Source organism: Rhinolophus sinicus, chromosome 14, assembly GCF_057876585.1.
Source record: "Rhinolophus sinicus isolate RSI-liver-muscle chromosome 14, RSI-T2T, whole genome shotgun sequence".
Taxonomy (NCBI): domain Eukaryota; kingdom Metazoa; phylum Chordata; class Mammalia; order Chiroptera; family Rhinolophidae; genus Rhinolophus; species Rhinolophus sinicus.
In genome coordinates, this window is record NC_142514.1 from 102,409,979 (window position 1) to 102,426,014 (window position 16,036).

The 16,036-nt window shown below is 53.4% G+C and overlaps 1 protein-coding gene across 3 annotated transcripts in view; it reads left to right on the forward strand.

Annotated features, from left to right (window-relative positions):
- Positions 1-16,036, forward strand: part of DSCAML1 (DS cell adhesion molecule like 1) — a 356,394-nt gene that overhangs the window by 262,109 nt on the left and 78,249 nt on the right. For 2 of the 3 annotated variants that reach the window (XM_074335416.2, XM_074335417.2), the window contains 4 exons: positions 4,560-4,838; positions 8,379-8,654; positions 10,004-10,300; positions 12,024-12,296. In XM_074335416.2, coding sequence (XP_074191517.1) covers positions 4,560-4,838; positions 8,379-8,654; positions 10,004-10,300; positions 12,024-12,296 — 1,125 coding nt within the window. The remainder of the gene's footprint in view (positions 1-4,559; positions 4,839-8,378; positions 8,655-10,003; positions 10,301-12,023; positions 12,297-16,036) is intronic. The other variant, XM_088791437.1, reaches the window with a different exon arrangement.

Below are 16,036 nucleotides of genomic sequence, written 5' to 3' on the forward strand. Positions count from 1 at the left end.
GGGTTTGGACACTAGACTCACCAGGTCAGGCAACCTTCCTGGGCCGCTGGAAAAGTGCTTAGCTAGGTGACCGCTCTGACATTGTGTGGTTTGGCAAGGACTGACTACCCTGACCAACAGATGAGTTTCTCCAGTATCCCTTCTCATTTGCCTAATTCATTCATAGGTAAGACCAGGAGAGCAGGAGTTAGGAGGGCAAGGATCAGGCTCTTTGATTCCTCCTTGTGTCTCCAGCAGCTGGCCCTATACCTGGCACATAGTAGGTGCTAAGCAAATATTTATGAAATTAACCAACGCCAAGAGAAACTGTGTTGTCGTAGGGGGAGGAGGTGGGGTTGCACTATGCAGCCCCGTATTTGTGGCTAGACTTTGGAATCTACCACCCAATTCCCAAACGTGTCAGAGTTGTTCCATTCCAAATTGTAGGGACTTATTTATATGGTGCTTTGCATCTCATTTGCATGCTGCTCATACAATGTGGGAAAGGTACAGAAAGCCCTACTCCTGCAGACCTGTTCCTTTCTCCTGCCCAAATATTTAGCCCTTCATCCTACTAAGCTCACCTCCACTTTTGGGGGGAATAGGGAAGAGTTCCCTCAAAAAAGACACTCTTTAAACTGGAGGATATGCCAACCCTTCTCCTTCTGCCCTTCTCTTTCTTGCCCACCAGCTCATAAGAGAAGGGGACATGGGCAGAGAACGAGAGGTAGCACCTAGAGACTCAGATGTAGAGCCCAAATAGAGAAACAAAGCAATAAGGATAGGAAGGTTCCCAGACAGACAAAAGTGGAGAGGCACAAGCATGGAGAAAGACAGAGGAGACCAGAGTAAAGGGGACCTAAAGGGAGGAGCGAACTGAAGGAAGGAAACAGAGGGGAGCCAAGGGGAAGGGCCTCTCCCTGACTGACAGGGGCCCTGATGTGATGTGAAGTGACAAGGTGATCTGCAAGCTGCTTGTTTTGGGAAAAATGCAACTGATACTACAGTGAGGCAGTGCAGAGGGGAATTGGGTGAGGGGCGAGTGTATGACAGGGGGGCTCAGGCCTCAGCTTTGAGCCCCACAGGGCCCTCCACTCCCAGAGTTGAGAATGGGGGTCAATTTCAGGGAGCGTTGGGTTTCTGCTGAGATGTTTCACTCTTTAGTGACCAGAGCCCGGTGAGCTCCTGCGGCTGATGGCAGAAAAGGGTGTGGTCCCTCCTGGCCAAAAGCTCTGGGCCAGGAGCTGGAATCCAGGGATGGAGAGATGCAGCCTGGGTGTCTTGGCAGAGGCACTTGGTGGCTGAGAGGGTCTGAGCTGGGCACACTCCCAAGGGATGGTGGTCCCTCCCTCTCCCCAGGCCCAAAGGCAAGAGGAGCATGTGAGAATAACACAGTGGCAGTGTGCTGTAGGTGGCCATTTGATAAAGTGAGAGGGAGGGAAAAGGAGAGAGATGCTGACTGATGAATCAGGCCACACTTTCAGTGTTAGGCTCTCCACTCATCGAGCAGCGCAACCTGGCAGAAAATCATGTCTCCAAACCTCAGCTTCTGCCTCTGTAAAATGGGAGTAACAAAATGTACCCCACTGGGTTGTTATGAAAATGAAATAGGGTACAGGATGCAAAAAGCTTAGGGGTGTGCCTGACACAGGAAGCACTCAATAGAGAATAGCTGCTGCTTTTGCTGTTATAGCTGTGATAGTTCTCTTGTTGCTGCATTATTATTCCTACATTGCCAAACCTTTGGCGGGTGCCCCCCAACTTTCATTTTTCTGTATTTTCCAAGGGAGAGGACACAGTTGCAAGAATAGTCTAAGTCCTCTAAAATATAACCTAATAATAACCATGCCACGCACCTAGGTGCTGTTTTGAGTTTACCAAGTGCTTTCAAGTGCATTAACTCTGTGGCATAGGCGTTACCATCCACATTTATAAAGCAGGGAACCAGTGGCCAGAGGCTGGGACTAGAACAGGGCTCCCCAGCTCACGGAGTCCAGAGCCTGGTGCAGAAGCGACTTTTGGGGGTGCCCTTTTCAGGCAGCACTGTTTAACCGACTGGGGTAGGTCCCAGCAGCCTCCCGGGGGGGTGCACCATCCCCCAGCCCAGTCGCAGTGCCCTGGGGATTTCTCAGGGCTGGCCATCTGTCTCCCCAGCCTTGCACCGGCCCTGGCAGCCTCGGATCCCCCCGGGCTGTCGCAGTACACGCCGCAGCGTTTTACTTCTGCTCCAGAGTAATGAAAGAGGTTTCTTTCCCTCAGAATTTAATTTCACGCCTGAGACTCGGTGATTAATTCCCTCCCCCCCACCTCGCCCCTTCCTCCACCGCCCTGTCAGCCCCTCTGCTTGTAAATTCTGCGGTGTGCCACGAAATTTCTGTGTTTTGCATCAATTAAGTGTCACATTGAGTAATTCTTCCCTGGCACCAGGTTTGTTTATCCCAACCATTCCCACAGGGTTGTGGGGGGAAGAGGCCACAGAAGCTAGCAGGGAGGGGGGAGGGCCCCAAATAGTAACTGCCCAGCACATCTGCGTTGTGATTTAGTGTGATTTAGCGTCAAGCCCTTTGACATACATTTTGCCATTGTTACCTACCACAACCTTATGAGAGCTGGAGGCAGCCTTATCACCTCTACCTTGTGTGCAGATAAGGAAACTCAGGCTCTGAGAAATCGCAAGACTCTCCAAGGTCACACAATGATCTGTGACCCAGGCAGACTTGTACCTGGGTCTCCTGAGCCCCAGCTGAGCATTGGAGCGTGGAAAAGGAGCAGAGTCTTCTAGAAAGTCATTCTCCCAGGGAGGAGAATTTGTAGCCCAAACCCTCTCCAAGAAAGATGAGCTGAGGACAGACAGAATTTCCCATCAGACAAGAATTTACTCCGCTGATCTTGAGTAAAACTCAGATTAGATGGCTCCATCTCGCATCCCATTTACTGAACAAGAGTGAGGGGAGACCCAGTTTCCAATCTTGGCTTTGCAGTATGATCCTGGGCAGGTCACCACACTTCTCTAGTCTCAGGATTCTCATCTGTGTGTGCCCTCCAAGGTCCTTAAGCCAGCTCTTCTATTCCAAGCCTATAATATTCTACAGTGTGGGAAGAGCACATCACTGGCCCACCCCACGCCTGAGTGCCCCCGTTCATCCTCCCTCAAATATTAATGGTTCCTCGGCCGAGGGCCCTGCTCTGTGCCAGGCACAGAAGATACAGCAAAGGATTAATGCTGACCCACGATGCTCACAGTCTTCCAGAGAGGCAAACATAGGGCCTGGTGCTAACTGCTGCTGGCAAGGGCCATGGGGGAGGTAGCGACAGTGGTGCTTCTGGGGAGGGAAATGGGGTGGCTGGAGACAGGGGTGAGGGAGCCTCTCTTTTCACTGTGTACTCTTCTATACTTTTGGAAGTTTTGTCATGTGTATGTATTACACTTTTGAATTTTTTATTTAGAAAGAAAAGGTTGTTTGAAAATAAAATTTTTAAAAAAGGTAACTATGGGAGTCCAGTGAAAGTGGCCTGGGGGAGACGTCCAGAGGGGTGACGTGTAAGCTGGTTTGTGAAAGATGAATAGGGGTTGGCCAAGCAGAGTGGGCTGGCTGGGCATCCAGGAGGAGGACAGTGCGATGACATGCGTGCCACAAGTGGGAAACGGTTGAGATGAGAGGTGCAGGGAGGTAGTGTAAACAGATCAGGCCAAGGGCCTGTTTGGGGCTAATCATAGAAGGCCTTGGAATTCAGAATAAGTGTGGATAGTATCATGTAAGTAGAGGGGGTACTATGGAGGTTTTATAGCAGGGGGCGGTCACCAAGGGGCAGGAAGCCCAATGAGGACTTCTAGGGTGAGAACCAGACTGAGAGAGCAGCCAGAGTACCACTCAGAAGTGGCGTGAATCCTCCCACACAGGGGCTGGGTCTCCTGCAGTTTAGGGCCACAGATCTTGCAGTCACAGGTTCTTTTGGTTTGGGAATTGTTGGGGGTCGGGGTGGGGTGGTTTGCAGTAGGCTTAACTTCCAAATCTGTCTGGGCTCTGACGGAAATGCACTGGCCTTCTCTGATTCTGTCCAGATTGCCGGAGGGAGGAGACAGGACAAGGCAGGCAGATCGTTCCCCCATTCTGGAGGGTGGCCCACAGGCCAAGCTAAAGCCCAGACCAAGGCTTACCAAGAATCACAAACCTAAGATGTCATGATTCTCATGTCCGAGGGACTCACTGCTCCTGAGGCTTGGCTAAACCACAGGGACTGTCTGTATAAAGCGCACACACACTCTCCTTCTGTGCCTGATGTTCGCTTTCCCGTTCCCGTCTGTCTGTCTGTCTGTCTGTCTGTCATTCTAGCCTACTCCACCTGGCATGGCCTGTCCTCCTCCAGACCTGCTCCCCATCATAGTTCTCAGAGCCTCTGACTGGCCCAAGTGGGAGAGTTTGGGCCAGGGTCTTGGGCTCAGGGAGACACCATGAGCCCTCCCACGCTGAGTATTGCTCACTCTGGACACCAGTGGGCAGCAGGTTGCCTTTCCTTCCTCATGCCCACTTCACCCCACCCAAGACTAATCAGGGCCGCCGACACTTTCTGCCTTCCAGACCCTGCCGAGTCGATCCCCACCATCCTGGACGGCTTCCACTCCCAGGAAGTGTGGGCCGGCCACACCATGGAGCTGCCCTGCACTGCTTCCGGCTACCCTATCCCTGCCGTCCGCTGGCTCAAGGACGGCCGGCCCCTCCCGGCCGACAGCCGCTGGACCAAGCGTATCACAGGGCTGACCATCAGTGACCTACGGACTGAGGACAGTGGCACCTATATTTGTGAGGTCACCAATACCTTCGGCTCAGCAGAGGCCACAGGCACCCTCACAGTCATTGGTGAGTGGGGAAAAGCCCTCTTTCTGCCCCATCCCTGAAAGTAACCTTTGAGAGCACCGCAGTGTGATGGAGAAGGACATGGGGACAGCTGCACTGCCTCTGGCCAGCCCCAGGGGATCATTCCCTGGTTGGGGAAGGCGTTTGGTGTCCTGGGAAAAGTCCTAGGTTTGAAATCAGAAGACCTGCCTTTGGTTCTGGCATTATCAGATAGTGACTGACTTTGGGCAAATCACATAACCATGATCATCACCTCTGCGTCCTTGTGTGTAAAATGGGATAATGATTCCAGCCTTCCTACCTCCCAGAGGTCACAGGGTCAGATGGGACCATGAAGGTGATGGTGACAAGCTCACAGGGTTTCTTGGCGTGTCGGGAGGAGGTAGTGTCTGTACTGAAGGAAACAATGCTGATGTTAATCCATTAGAGAGGACATATGTATCCCATCAGAGGTGACATTCACAATATTTCTCATTATCAATCAGGTCAGACACTGGGTATAAACAACCAAGTCAGCCTTTCCAGGCTGTGCCAGCAAGTATTAATGCTGGTCCTTCCTGTTCCTCCCCATCTCAGAGCCACAGCAGTCCAGGGAGGCCATGTGGAGAGCAGGAGGCCTTAGTAGCAAGCCCCTGCTGCCGCTGAGCCCCTGGGTGGGGAGGGAAGAAGAGGCCGAGGGGCCGATGCCAGGGGAAGAACCCTAGAGAAGGACTAGTGAAACCCAGGGGCATCCTTTACCCCCACCCTACCCCTGCCCCTCTGTGGGGTGACCCAGCCTCAGCTTCCCCATCTATTAAATGAAGAGACCCTTCTAACTCTGGCATCCAGAGTTTGCCTCTGAGTTTCCTGATTTCTGGGCTGCAGGGAAGGTGTTGGGAGTAGTGGGGCTGGGATTCGGAGACCCTTGAGGATCTCACTCCCATGTGGCAGCAATAGCCTGAGTCCCTGAACGTTGTACCTGATGGCATCATGAGGGTCATTCAACCTGGACAGTGGAAGGAAGCCATCCAGAGGTAAATCCCACCCCATCCTGCAGAAAGGTTCCCTCTGCCACCACACCACCCATCTCATGAGTACAGAGATAGAGATCTGTAGACCTTCAGGTGGACCAGAGAAGCACAGCACAGCCCAATCCCTCCTGGGCTGGCCTTCTGGGCCTGGTGCCCTGTCGCCTCAGCCCAAACGTGGGCCCAGTCTCCTCTCCACAGTTGAGGGGCCCTGACAGTTGGAGTGTATCTGCAGTGCTGGAGAGAGGCCCTCCCCATGTGAATTCATTATGAAGCTGGAAGAGCAGAAAGAGCCCCAAGAAATGCTCTCTCTGGGAGTGACAGTGTATGACACAGATGCTTAGGTTGAAATGCTGAAAGCCTGGCTTCAGGGGGTTGGGGGCCTCCTTGTACAAACAAGCCCTAGATAGCAGAGCAGGCAGATAAAAGGGCCAGGGTTCGTACCCTACTTCTTGCACTAAGCACTATCCAAAACTGTTTGGTCTAATATTGCCTTCACTCTCTTCTCCACCCTCCTGCTACACACACACACACACACACACACACACAATTGCACTCACATTTACATACACACACATAGACTGTCTCAGGGAACAGGTCAGGAACATACTCCCAAATCCTTGGAAAATTAGCAAACCTGACTCTGCGTAATTTGGTGTTCACAGTACATACAGGCAAGCAAGTACTCACACACACACACACACACACACACACGCACACGCACAGAGGCAGATATGTTGAAAGTTCCACTTCCCTGTACACATGTGCTCATATAAATATGGTGCCCATAGACAGATACATATATTCTTTCACCATAACATGCTCAGACCCTAGCATGTGCACACAGACACACAATGAGTAACTGCCTACAGCGTTGTACACACCCCACGGGCCCTGTACGCCTAAGTACACCTGATCCTGCTCTGATCCTCAGCTCCCACCCTCCCCAGTGGGGCTGGCTGTACAACTGAGCTCAAAGGGAAGTGACACGGTTTTCTCTCTCTTCCATCCTCTCTGACAGCCCCTCTAGCCAGGTTTGTGGAGAGGAAACCAATGCTTTTCATAACCGACCCCCTAATTCTGCAACCAGGCCTCCCACCCATCATGCTGCCAAGCCTGAGCAGGAGCAGTGAGGATAGGGCAGCTGGGTGGCCAAACCCTGGGAGCCCTGGCTAGTGACTGCCCCAAGCAGGACACTGCCTGCCTCATTGTGCACTGACATTTCCTGGGCAGCAGACAGAGGCTCTGGGAACAAGTAGGGAGAGCTGAGCATGAGCAGACGCATGCACCCACCCAGACAGGCCTGAAGTCCCCCATCTCTGACAGGTTGCTTCATTGGGGGTCTCAGGCTCCTGCAGGCCTCAGCCGCCTTTCTAGAACCCCACGTCCATGGAGAACAGGAGAGAGGCCGACTTGGGGTTGGTAACCAGGCAGCCAGTGAGAAAAATCAATAAGTATGATACAGGCAGTGTAGGGGTATACAGATTAGAGACACCACCTGTTCTCAAGTGGCTCACAGTCCAGAGGGAAAGACAGACACAAAGAAGTGATTAAAGATTGTGTACTTAGCCTGGTGTTAGTTACATACATGGAAGTCCAGAAGAAGGATCCTTAACCCAGCCTGGGAGGGGAGTGGTGTCCAGGAAGGCTTCCTGGAAGAGATGACACCTGAGCTCAGTGTGGAGGATGAGTAGGAATTAGATAAAAAGGGCAAAGAGCACTCTAGGCAGAGGCCTTGGAGCAAAAAGTAGCCCAGGGTATGCAGGAAACATGGGCAGGCTGCTGCTCTAGAAACTGTGTCCCTGAGCAGAGAAGGCAGGCCCCCCAGGACCTTGATGCCCTCGGATGCCACACCAAGTTGTTCTGGTGGAACAACAAGTTGTGCCGTGGAAGTTCTGAGCAGGGCAGTCATCAGCTGCAGCATGGAGGACAGATGGAGGGATGCAGGGAAAAGGGTGGCAGAGAGGAGGGTGCTACCTCAGTCCAGGCCGGAGCTGTGGGCCTACAGCAGAGCAGTGGGCGTGGGGGTGAAGAGCGGAGATCACAGATCGAGTGATGCATGTAAAGGAAGTCAGACCAGCAGCAGAAGGCAGCAGTTGGTTATCTGTACGGGTATGGAAGATGAGTGGCTGGGCCCAGGGTGCCTCCCTGCTGTCTGGGGTGGGTGACAGGAAGGATGATGAGCCAGTCAAGCTCCCATCCAACTTTGGAGCTGAAGAGAGCTTCACAGCCCCATTTGAGCAAAGGGACACACATCAAGAATGCTCAGACCATCAGAACAAGAGGTGCAGCGAGATCTCCTGGCTCGACCCTGCCATTTAACAGATACGTACATAAACTGAGACCTAGAGAAGGGAATTCACCAGGCCCAGGCCCCGCCCCAGCCTCCTCAAGGAGGCTGCAGACTGAACCTGGGCCTCTTGACTCCCAGGGCCTCTTGTGCCCACAGCCTCCCTCCAACCATGCTCCACCCACACTAAGACCTTTTCCTTTTCTTTTCCCCCAATTTACCCTATGTCCCGCCGGCCCGGCCCAGACCCCCTTCATGTGACCCTCACACCAAAGAAGCTGAAGACCGGCATTGGCAGCACGGTCATCCTCTCCTGCGCCCTGATGGGCTCCCCTGAGTTTACCATCCGCTGGTACCGCAACACCGAGCTGGTGTTGCCCGACGAGGCCATCTCCATCCGCGGGCTCAGCAACGAGACCCTGCTCATCACCTCGGCCCAGAAGAGCCACTCAGGGGCCTACCAGTGCTTCGCCACCCGCAAGGCCCAGACCGCCCAGGACTTTGCCATCATTGTGCTTGAGGGTGAGCTGGGGCAGCCAGGACAGACGGGTGGGTTCAGGACTCCCAAAGCCCGGCCAGGAAGAGCTCGACCCCAGGCCCCCTCCATCCCCTCCTGATAGGAGGCATTTATCCAGTACTTCCTACACACTAGGCAGATGCCTGTTTTATTTAATCCTCCAAGGGCCCTGTGTAGAAATACTTTTTTTTAATGTTACCTGTTTTGCAGTTGAGGAAATTGAGGCTTAGGGTCACTTGCCCAAGATCAAGTGACTGGCAGGTCAGAGCAGGGATGTGGAAAATGAGGCTGGTGGGAGGGGCAGAGAGTGGTGTGGGAGGGGCAGCCAGAAATGGAGGGCACGGGAAGAGGCAGAGGAGGGGCCAAGGCAGTGACCTGGTGGGCAGTCCCAGACTTGGCCAGGCACCAGGCTCTCCCCTGGTTTCAGACAAGGGACTCCCCAGAAATGGACAGGTGCTGGCAGACTGGCCAAGTGTTGGATCAACATCAGCATTTTGGTGTGAAATGTGGGTGGGATGTGGAATGCCCTGTTACATTTGCCTTGCTTTCTTTTTTTTAAGTACTTAACACCTATTTTAATCCTTTAAACAATCCTATGTAAAAGGATGGCCAGGGTCAACAATTACATCCCCCATGTTTCATGGAGGAAGCTGGGGCACCGGGGTTCGTTGTCCTGTCCGAGGTTACTCTTTTAGCCAAGACTAAGACCTGGTCACAGAGCCGCAACACCAGGACCAGGCAGCTTGCAATTTAAGCTCAAACTTCCGGCTGTTTGCTCCAGGCTTTGCTACAGCACCACCACCCCCTCCTGCCAGAATGAGCACTGAAATCAGACTCCACAGGTCCAGCCTGGTCAGGTCCTGGCTTTACCTACAGTTAACCTCTGAGCCTCCATCTTTATTAACAAAGGGACGAAAAAGAAGTAGGAAAGGAAAAGTTGAGAGGAGTAATATTAATTAAGCACTCCCAAAGCACTGTGCTAAGCATCTTTAATGCATTAATTCAGTTAATACTCACAACATTCGTATGAAGAATTTATGCTCATTATCCCCATTATCACCATCCTCCGTGGATAAGAGATGGAAAGGCTCAGAGAGGTTAAGTAACTTGCCGAAAGACACAGCTAAAGGGGTTGAGGGAGGATTCATATGGTTGAGGGAGGAGTCTTAATTCATATGAAGTGGTGATTGGCACCTCACAGGGTTTTGCAGATAGCACATGAATTCATGTACAAGAAAGTTCTTTATATTATTATGGCCACTGCTTTCCCTCCTCCCCTGGTGGGTGGTATGGCCTGGTGGGATGGTCACTCAGTGGCTGGGTGACTCTGAAGGGGGCTCCTCACTCCCTGCAGACGGCACGCCCCGCATCATCTCCTCCTTCAGCGAGAAGGTGGTCAACCCTGGGGAGCAGTTCTCACTGATGTGTGCGGCCAAGGGTGCCCCACCCCCCACTGTCACCTGGGCCCTGGACGATGAGCCCATCGTGCGGGATGGAAGCCACCGCACCAACCAGTACACCATGTCCGACGGCACCACCATCAGCCACATGAACGTCACGGGCCCCCAGATCCGCGACGGGGGTGTGTACCGGTGCACAGCGCGGAACTCGGTGGGCAGTGCTGAATATCAGGCGCGAATAAACGTAAGAGGTGCCTGTCTACATTTAAATATCAGAATAGGCTTTTGAGTTCCTTTGCCATCTCTGTGGTTACCATTATTCTTGTGGTGATTAGTACTTATTATCATTTTGATTTTAGTAGAGGTCTCTCTCCTCTTTCTTCCCCTTCCCTGCCCCTTCCCGCCCTCCCCCCTGCTTTCCATAGTCCCATCATCCAATGGTGTGTGTGTGTGTGTGTGTGTGTGTGTGTGTGTGTGTGTGTGTGTGGTACAGTTCACTGCCTTGGCATTCCCACCCCCTCCTCTTCTCCTGTCTCATCTCCTGCAATCTGACCTGACCCCCCCCCACCCCGCCCCTTCTTCCCAGCAAATATCTCTGGCCCCAGGTACACTAAGTACCCAGCTAGCATCCACCCGCCCAATCAGGGCCTTGCAAAGACAAGGACAGGGCAGGGCAGTATGGCTAGGCTGACCAATAATAGGTGTGTCCACCAAAGCTGTGCTCCCAGTGTCCCGCCACTGAGCCATCCCCCAAATACAGCAGGAGCCAGAGCATCATCTTCCCCCAATTCTCCATTCTCCTCCTCGCCCCACCTTAAGTCTCAAGCCATCGAGAGTGGGAGGCTCAGGCTGTGTGGGGTGCCCCACGGCAGGCAGCTACATGGGAAGGAGTCCTCAAAGTGATCAACCCCGTGTTTCAGTTCTCTAAATCACTACGGGGAGAACAATCTCCTCTGAAGCTCTTTGCAGCCCTGTGAGGTCAAATTGGTCTTTATCTGACCCTACAGTGACCCCTGACCCAATGACTGAGGAAGAGCAAGGTTAGAAGAGGAAGGGCACTGGTCCAGCAGCGCTGGTAGCTGCCCTGGGGCAGGGAAGGGGAGCAGGGTGTTCATGCTAAATTCACCTGTGCGAGGTCTCCAACTCCACGTGAGAAACGTGCCCTCCATTTGGCCACCCTCCTGCCCTCTCCTCTGAATTGGAAGCGGTTAAGCTGCAGGGTCCTGGGAGAGTCCCTGATCCAGCCCCTCATCTACTGGGTGGGGAACCGGAAGCCTGGAGTTTCTTGTGCCCCCTCCAGCACTGCCCTGACTGGTGGCCTCCGAGCCCCTTTACAGCCCCCACATTGCCATCTGTTGAGCTGACCCAGCTGATGACACTCCTTTTCCCCAGCCAGTGAGAGCAGAGCTCCCCTTTTATAGTCCCTTCTCAGGGGCCCACAAAACACATGTTGAAAGAAAATCATCAGTTCACTCAATAAAGACCTTTTTATTGTCCTTTAAACATTTAATGTATATAACATCCTTTTGGGTACAAGACCATTATGAGGAATTGAATGAAAATAACAAAATCTCCACATTTCCATTCTAACCCAAACATCTTGATTTCCTCATAAATGAGGACTTGCCTCCCAAATCTCGGTCATTTCTTAGTGAGGCTTCAGTTTGCTCACATACCCACTTCCACTAGGGGAATGGATTCTTGCCCCAGGCATGAATGGCACATGTCTGTTTGCAACTATTTGAAGCTAGTAACAGAGAGTCCTGGAGAGACCACAGGTGCCCCCAGTTCCAGCCTCTACCTTTAGCCTTGTAATAAAAGCCACCCGAGGCCTGCCACCAAATTTCCATTCCCGGATAGTTTCAGAGGCCAAGCAACTGAGAAGAGCATCGCAGGGTAGCGCCTGGCTGTCCCTGGCTAACCGCACCACTTGCCCCCCTCTCCTCCTCCTCCTCCCTCCTGACTCCTGCCCAGGGCCCCCCAGCATCCGCGCCATGAGGAACATCACAGCTGTCGCCGGGAGGGACACCCTTATTAACTGTAGGGTCATCGGCTACCCCTACTACTCCATCAAGTGGTACAAGGAAGCCCTGCTGCTGCCCGACAACCACCGCCAGGTGGTGTTTGAAAATGGGACCCTCAAGCTGACTGACGTGCAGAAGGGCATGGATGAGGGGGAGTACCTATGCAGTGTCCTCATCCAGCCCCAGCTCTCCATCAGCCAGAGTGTCCACGTAGCTGTCAAAGGTAGGCCTCCCCCGGAACCAGTGCCGCCCTGGTCGCCCACAGTGTGGGTCCTTATCCAGCCAGCTGCTCAGAAAGCAGCAGGTCATCCTGAGTGCGTGGAGGGCCAAGGACGAGAGGGCCTCGGCGTGGTGTTTGAGAGAGAAAGAGGGCTGAGTGGGAGATTGTGGGGGGACACGAGAAGGCCATGAGTACCTCTACATTCAGGACAAGGCAGCACTTGACCCCAGGGGCAGGAGGGGCCAGTGACATACAAAGAGGAGCCAGGTCACCTTCTGGGCAAGAGGCCCAGGACAGGGGTGGCAGGCTACACAGGTCCCCTGACTTCAGCATGGTGCCAACAAGAATTCAGCAGAGGCCCACTAGAGACTGACAAGAAGAAGTCAGGGGCAGGAGCCAGAGAATAGCAGCAACAGGATGCTGGGTGGAGGGAGCATACCCTGGGTGCCCTGTCTCCCTTCTGTGATACAGATTGGCTGGCTCAGGCTGCTCTTACAGGATTGGCAAGGACCTTCCAACTGCTAATGCTGCTTGAGGCCTGGAAAGTACCTTCTGGTGTTTAAAAACCTCCTGCCTCCCAGGCCCTTCACACTTGCCTGGATGAGGTCTATGTTTTATTCAGGGACACTTAGCACCATACCTGGTACATGGGAACCATTGAGTAAATGTCTGCGGATTAAATGAACGAATGAATATAAATGAGTAAATAAATGAATGCATGAGTAAATGACGGATGTTCCCTTGGTTCTGGGGCAGTGCAGATGTGTGAAGCTACCTCCCAGACACACTCCTTGGAACTGGGAGGCCTGGAGACTGGGTAGTGGGTGAGAACAGGGTGACCTGGCTGCCCTGGGGGCAGGACCTGCCAGGCCTGGCTGAGGAGAGGTCAGTGAAAGCCAGACAGCTTCTATCTGCCCCAAAAGGACCCAGAGCCAGGGGAGGACAGGCTGGGAAAAGGAGCACTCCACCTCAGAAAGGAATAAGGAGCTTCTGGGACCACCTGAGAGAGAGTCAGGAAGAGAGACAGGGTCTATGAGACTCTGAGGGCCCATATGCATCATCCCAGGGCGGTGAGGAGGGGAGGCCCCCTTCCATGTCCTCACGGGACAACACAGACTAGGGGAAGAAAGCCAGCCTTGGCTGGGGGCCCATGGAGAGGAAGAAAAACCAGAGCGGTCTGGGCCTGCAGAGGCCCCGGCACCAGGGGGAGGCCCCAGTGGGTCCCACAGTCCTGAAGCAAGATTGAATGGAGGCCTTGTGGACAGGAAGAAAGAAGTCTGGAGAAGGACGCGTGGGGAGACAGCCTGCATTTGGTTTTGACCCCTTCACGCATGTGGTGATGATGGTTCATGTAGGTGGAAACGTCTGGGGAGCGCAGGCAAAACCGAGCAGCAGCAGTGGCACGCAGGGTCAGTACTTCTCTCTCGTGTTCCATGTCACCTGCTCACCCTCATCAGCCCACGGGAGCTTTGTCATATGCATCCCTGCGCACCCACCGCCCGTCACTGTGCGAGACAGCGAGTGTTTCTTGAACTGAAACTGAGATAGTAGTCTGGGTTGGAATGACTTACTGGGAAGCCTCGCCTTGAGCCCAGAGAACTGGGAGGTGGCTTTGTGGCCACCTCAGGCCTGGGGAGGAGAGAGGAGTCCTGTACTGCATCTGCCTCCCTGCTTCTCAGCTGCTGCAACCCAGCCAAGCTGAGGACCATGCTGCCGTCTTCTAAGCCTAGGTCTCTGCCCAGCCCACGGGCCTTGTGCTGGCAGAAACCTCCAACCCCCAGGTCATGTCCCTAGTTGTGTGGCCCTGGCATACAGTGCAGCCTGCCTTCCCCCTCCCCGACATCAGGGCCGCCTGTATCCACTTCTGTTACAAGCTGTGGACCGAGAGTTTATGGTGTAAACATCACATATTAAAACATCTAACCTTTGCTCTGCTCCCTTAGACTGCCCGCACCAGTGAGCATTTGGACGGGTTTGTTGGCTTAAAAAGATAAATAAATAGCGGCTCCGGTGAGCCTCGGAGTACGGAGTGCGCAGCACATCCTGAAAGCTGCTCTGCTCATCAATTATTCAACCCCACTCAGGGAGTGATCAGTCCTAATGAATTGAATCTGATGCATTCGATCTCAGCCACTCTACTCGCTGGGCCTGTTGTGATTGTGCTGTGCTGAGCGGTGTCTCCCCAGCCCAGGAAAGGGGGCGTGTACATGCAGGAGCGCGTGCGTGTTATCCTAGAGGGCAAAGCCCAGGCACCAGCACTCAGCACAAGCTTGGCATTCATAAAGCAGGAGTGTGCGTGTGTACAGTGTGCAGGCGCACGTATACACATTCTCTCTTCTCCACCCTCAGGGTCTGAAAACCCAGCCCTAGCAGCAGTGAAGTCACCTGTTTCCTCTCCAGACCAAGAAGCAGCATGTCTGAGCGGCTCTGAGACCCCGTGCCCCAGCCACTCTGAAAGCTCAGATCCCTCATCCCCCCTCTTTCCCTGGCTCCTTCTCCCCACCTCATTAGAATGCACTTTTGCAAAGAAGCCATCAGTGCTGATTATGAGCTGCTGCCTGATTAGCTGATGTGCTGTTCCAAGAGCTACTCGAGGGGGAGGGTAGAGGATGTGCCCTTGGGCGTGAATAGGGGACCTGACTCTGGGGTAGGAAGGAATGGGCCCACGGTCAGCACTCTGGACTGTACTCCTACTGCCTGGCTGGGACGTGCTTCCCACCCAAAAGATGAGAACGGGGACCTGGGGTGTAGACAGGGCAAGGTGGGGGCAGGGCAGAGCACCAGAAGCATGAGACCAATTGGAAGTGCCCCCATCTCTCTGTGGGGCCAAGGGCTGTAGGCAGGGTGCAGCAAACACCCATGCTGCTCCATGAGCTGCAAAAACAACTGCTGCCTCCATTCCTTCTGGGACTGCTTGTCTTCTGATGAATTTTTCAAACACTGAGCTAAGAGAAGAACACACCAGGTATGCATGCACATGTGCGCACACACAGGTGCAGAGACCTGTGTGCTTGAGCACCTATGTATGTACACATTGGTACACACAATATGCATGTACATGCAACAAATACACACACGTTAACCCATCCACACTTACACACACACATACACATACACACACACACACACACACGCTGGCAGTCATAAATGTTTCCTTTGTCCATATCCTCCCCTAAGGCAACATTCCTGAGTCACAAAGGGTGGCTGCACATAATGCCATATGAAATATTGCCCAAGTGAGCAAGCTGTGGCCCAGCAAGGTAGAAGGGGCCAAGAGGAGAGAGGGTGAGGATGCTTCCAGGGCTGCTTGGGCTTTGGTGCATGTGACACAGACTGGCAGGGGAGAGCCAGGCTGCAGTGAGGTGGGCACTTGTCCCTGGGCATCTGAAGAGATTTCTGGGAGGATGCTGAAGGAAGGCACATGGATTCAACCTATATTTGGTGTCTTTAGGACTCCCTGTAGCTGAAGAATAATGTAGCATAAAAGCATCTCTGGGCACGCAGGCAGAATGTTTAATTAACTAAGGAGGCAAGGCTGTAACTGGGGCTGCTTGGCCTTGGCTCAGCGAGGGAACATCTCCATCCCCACATCTGAGCCTCTTGGGTCCTCTGTAGCCAAAACAAGGGCATGAGGTACTTTCTGCTTATGTTCAGTACAGCCAGGACCAGGAGAGAGTGTTAGGTCCCTATGGAGAGCAAACGGAAGACACACACACACACTCACTCACTCACACAACCTCACT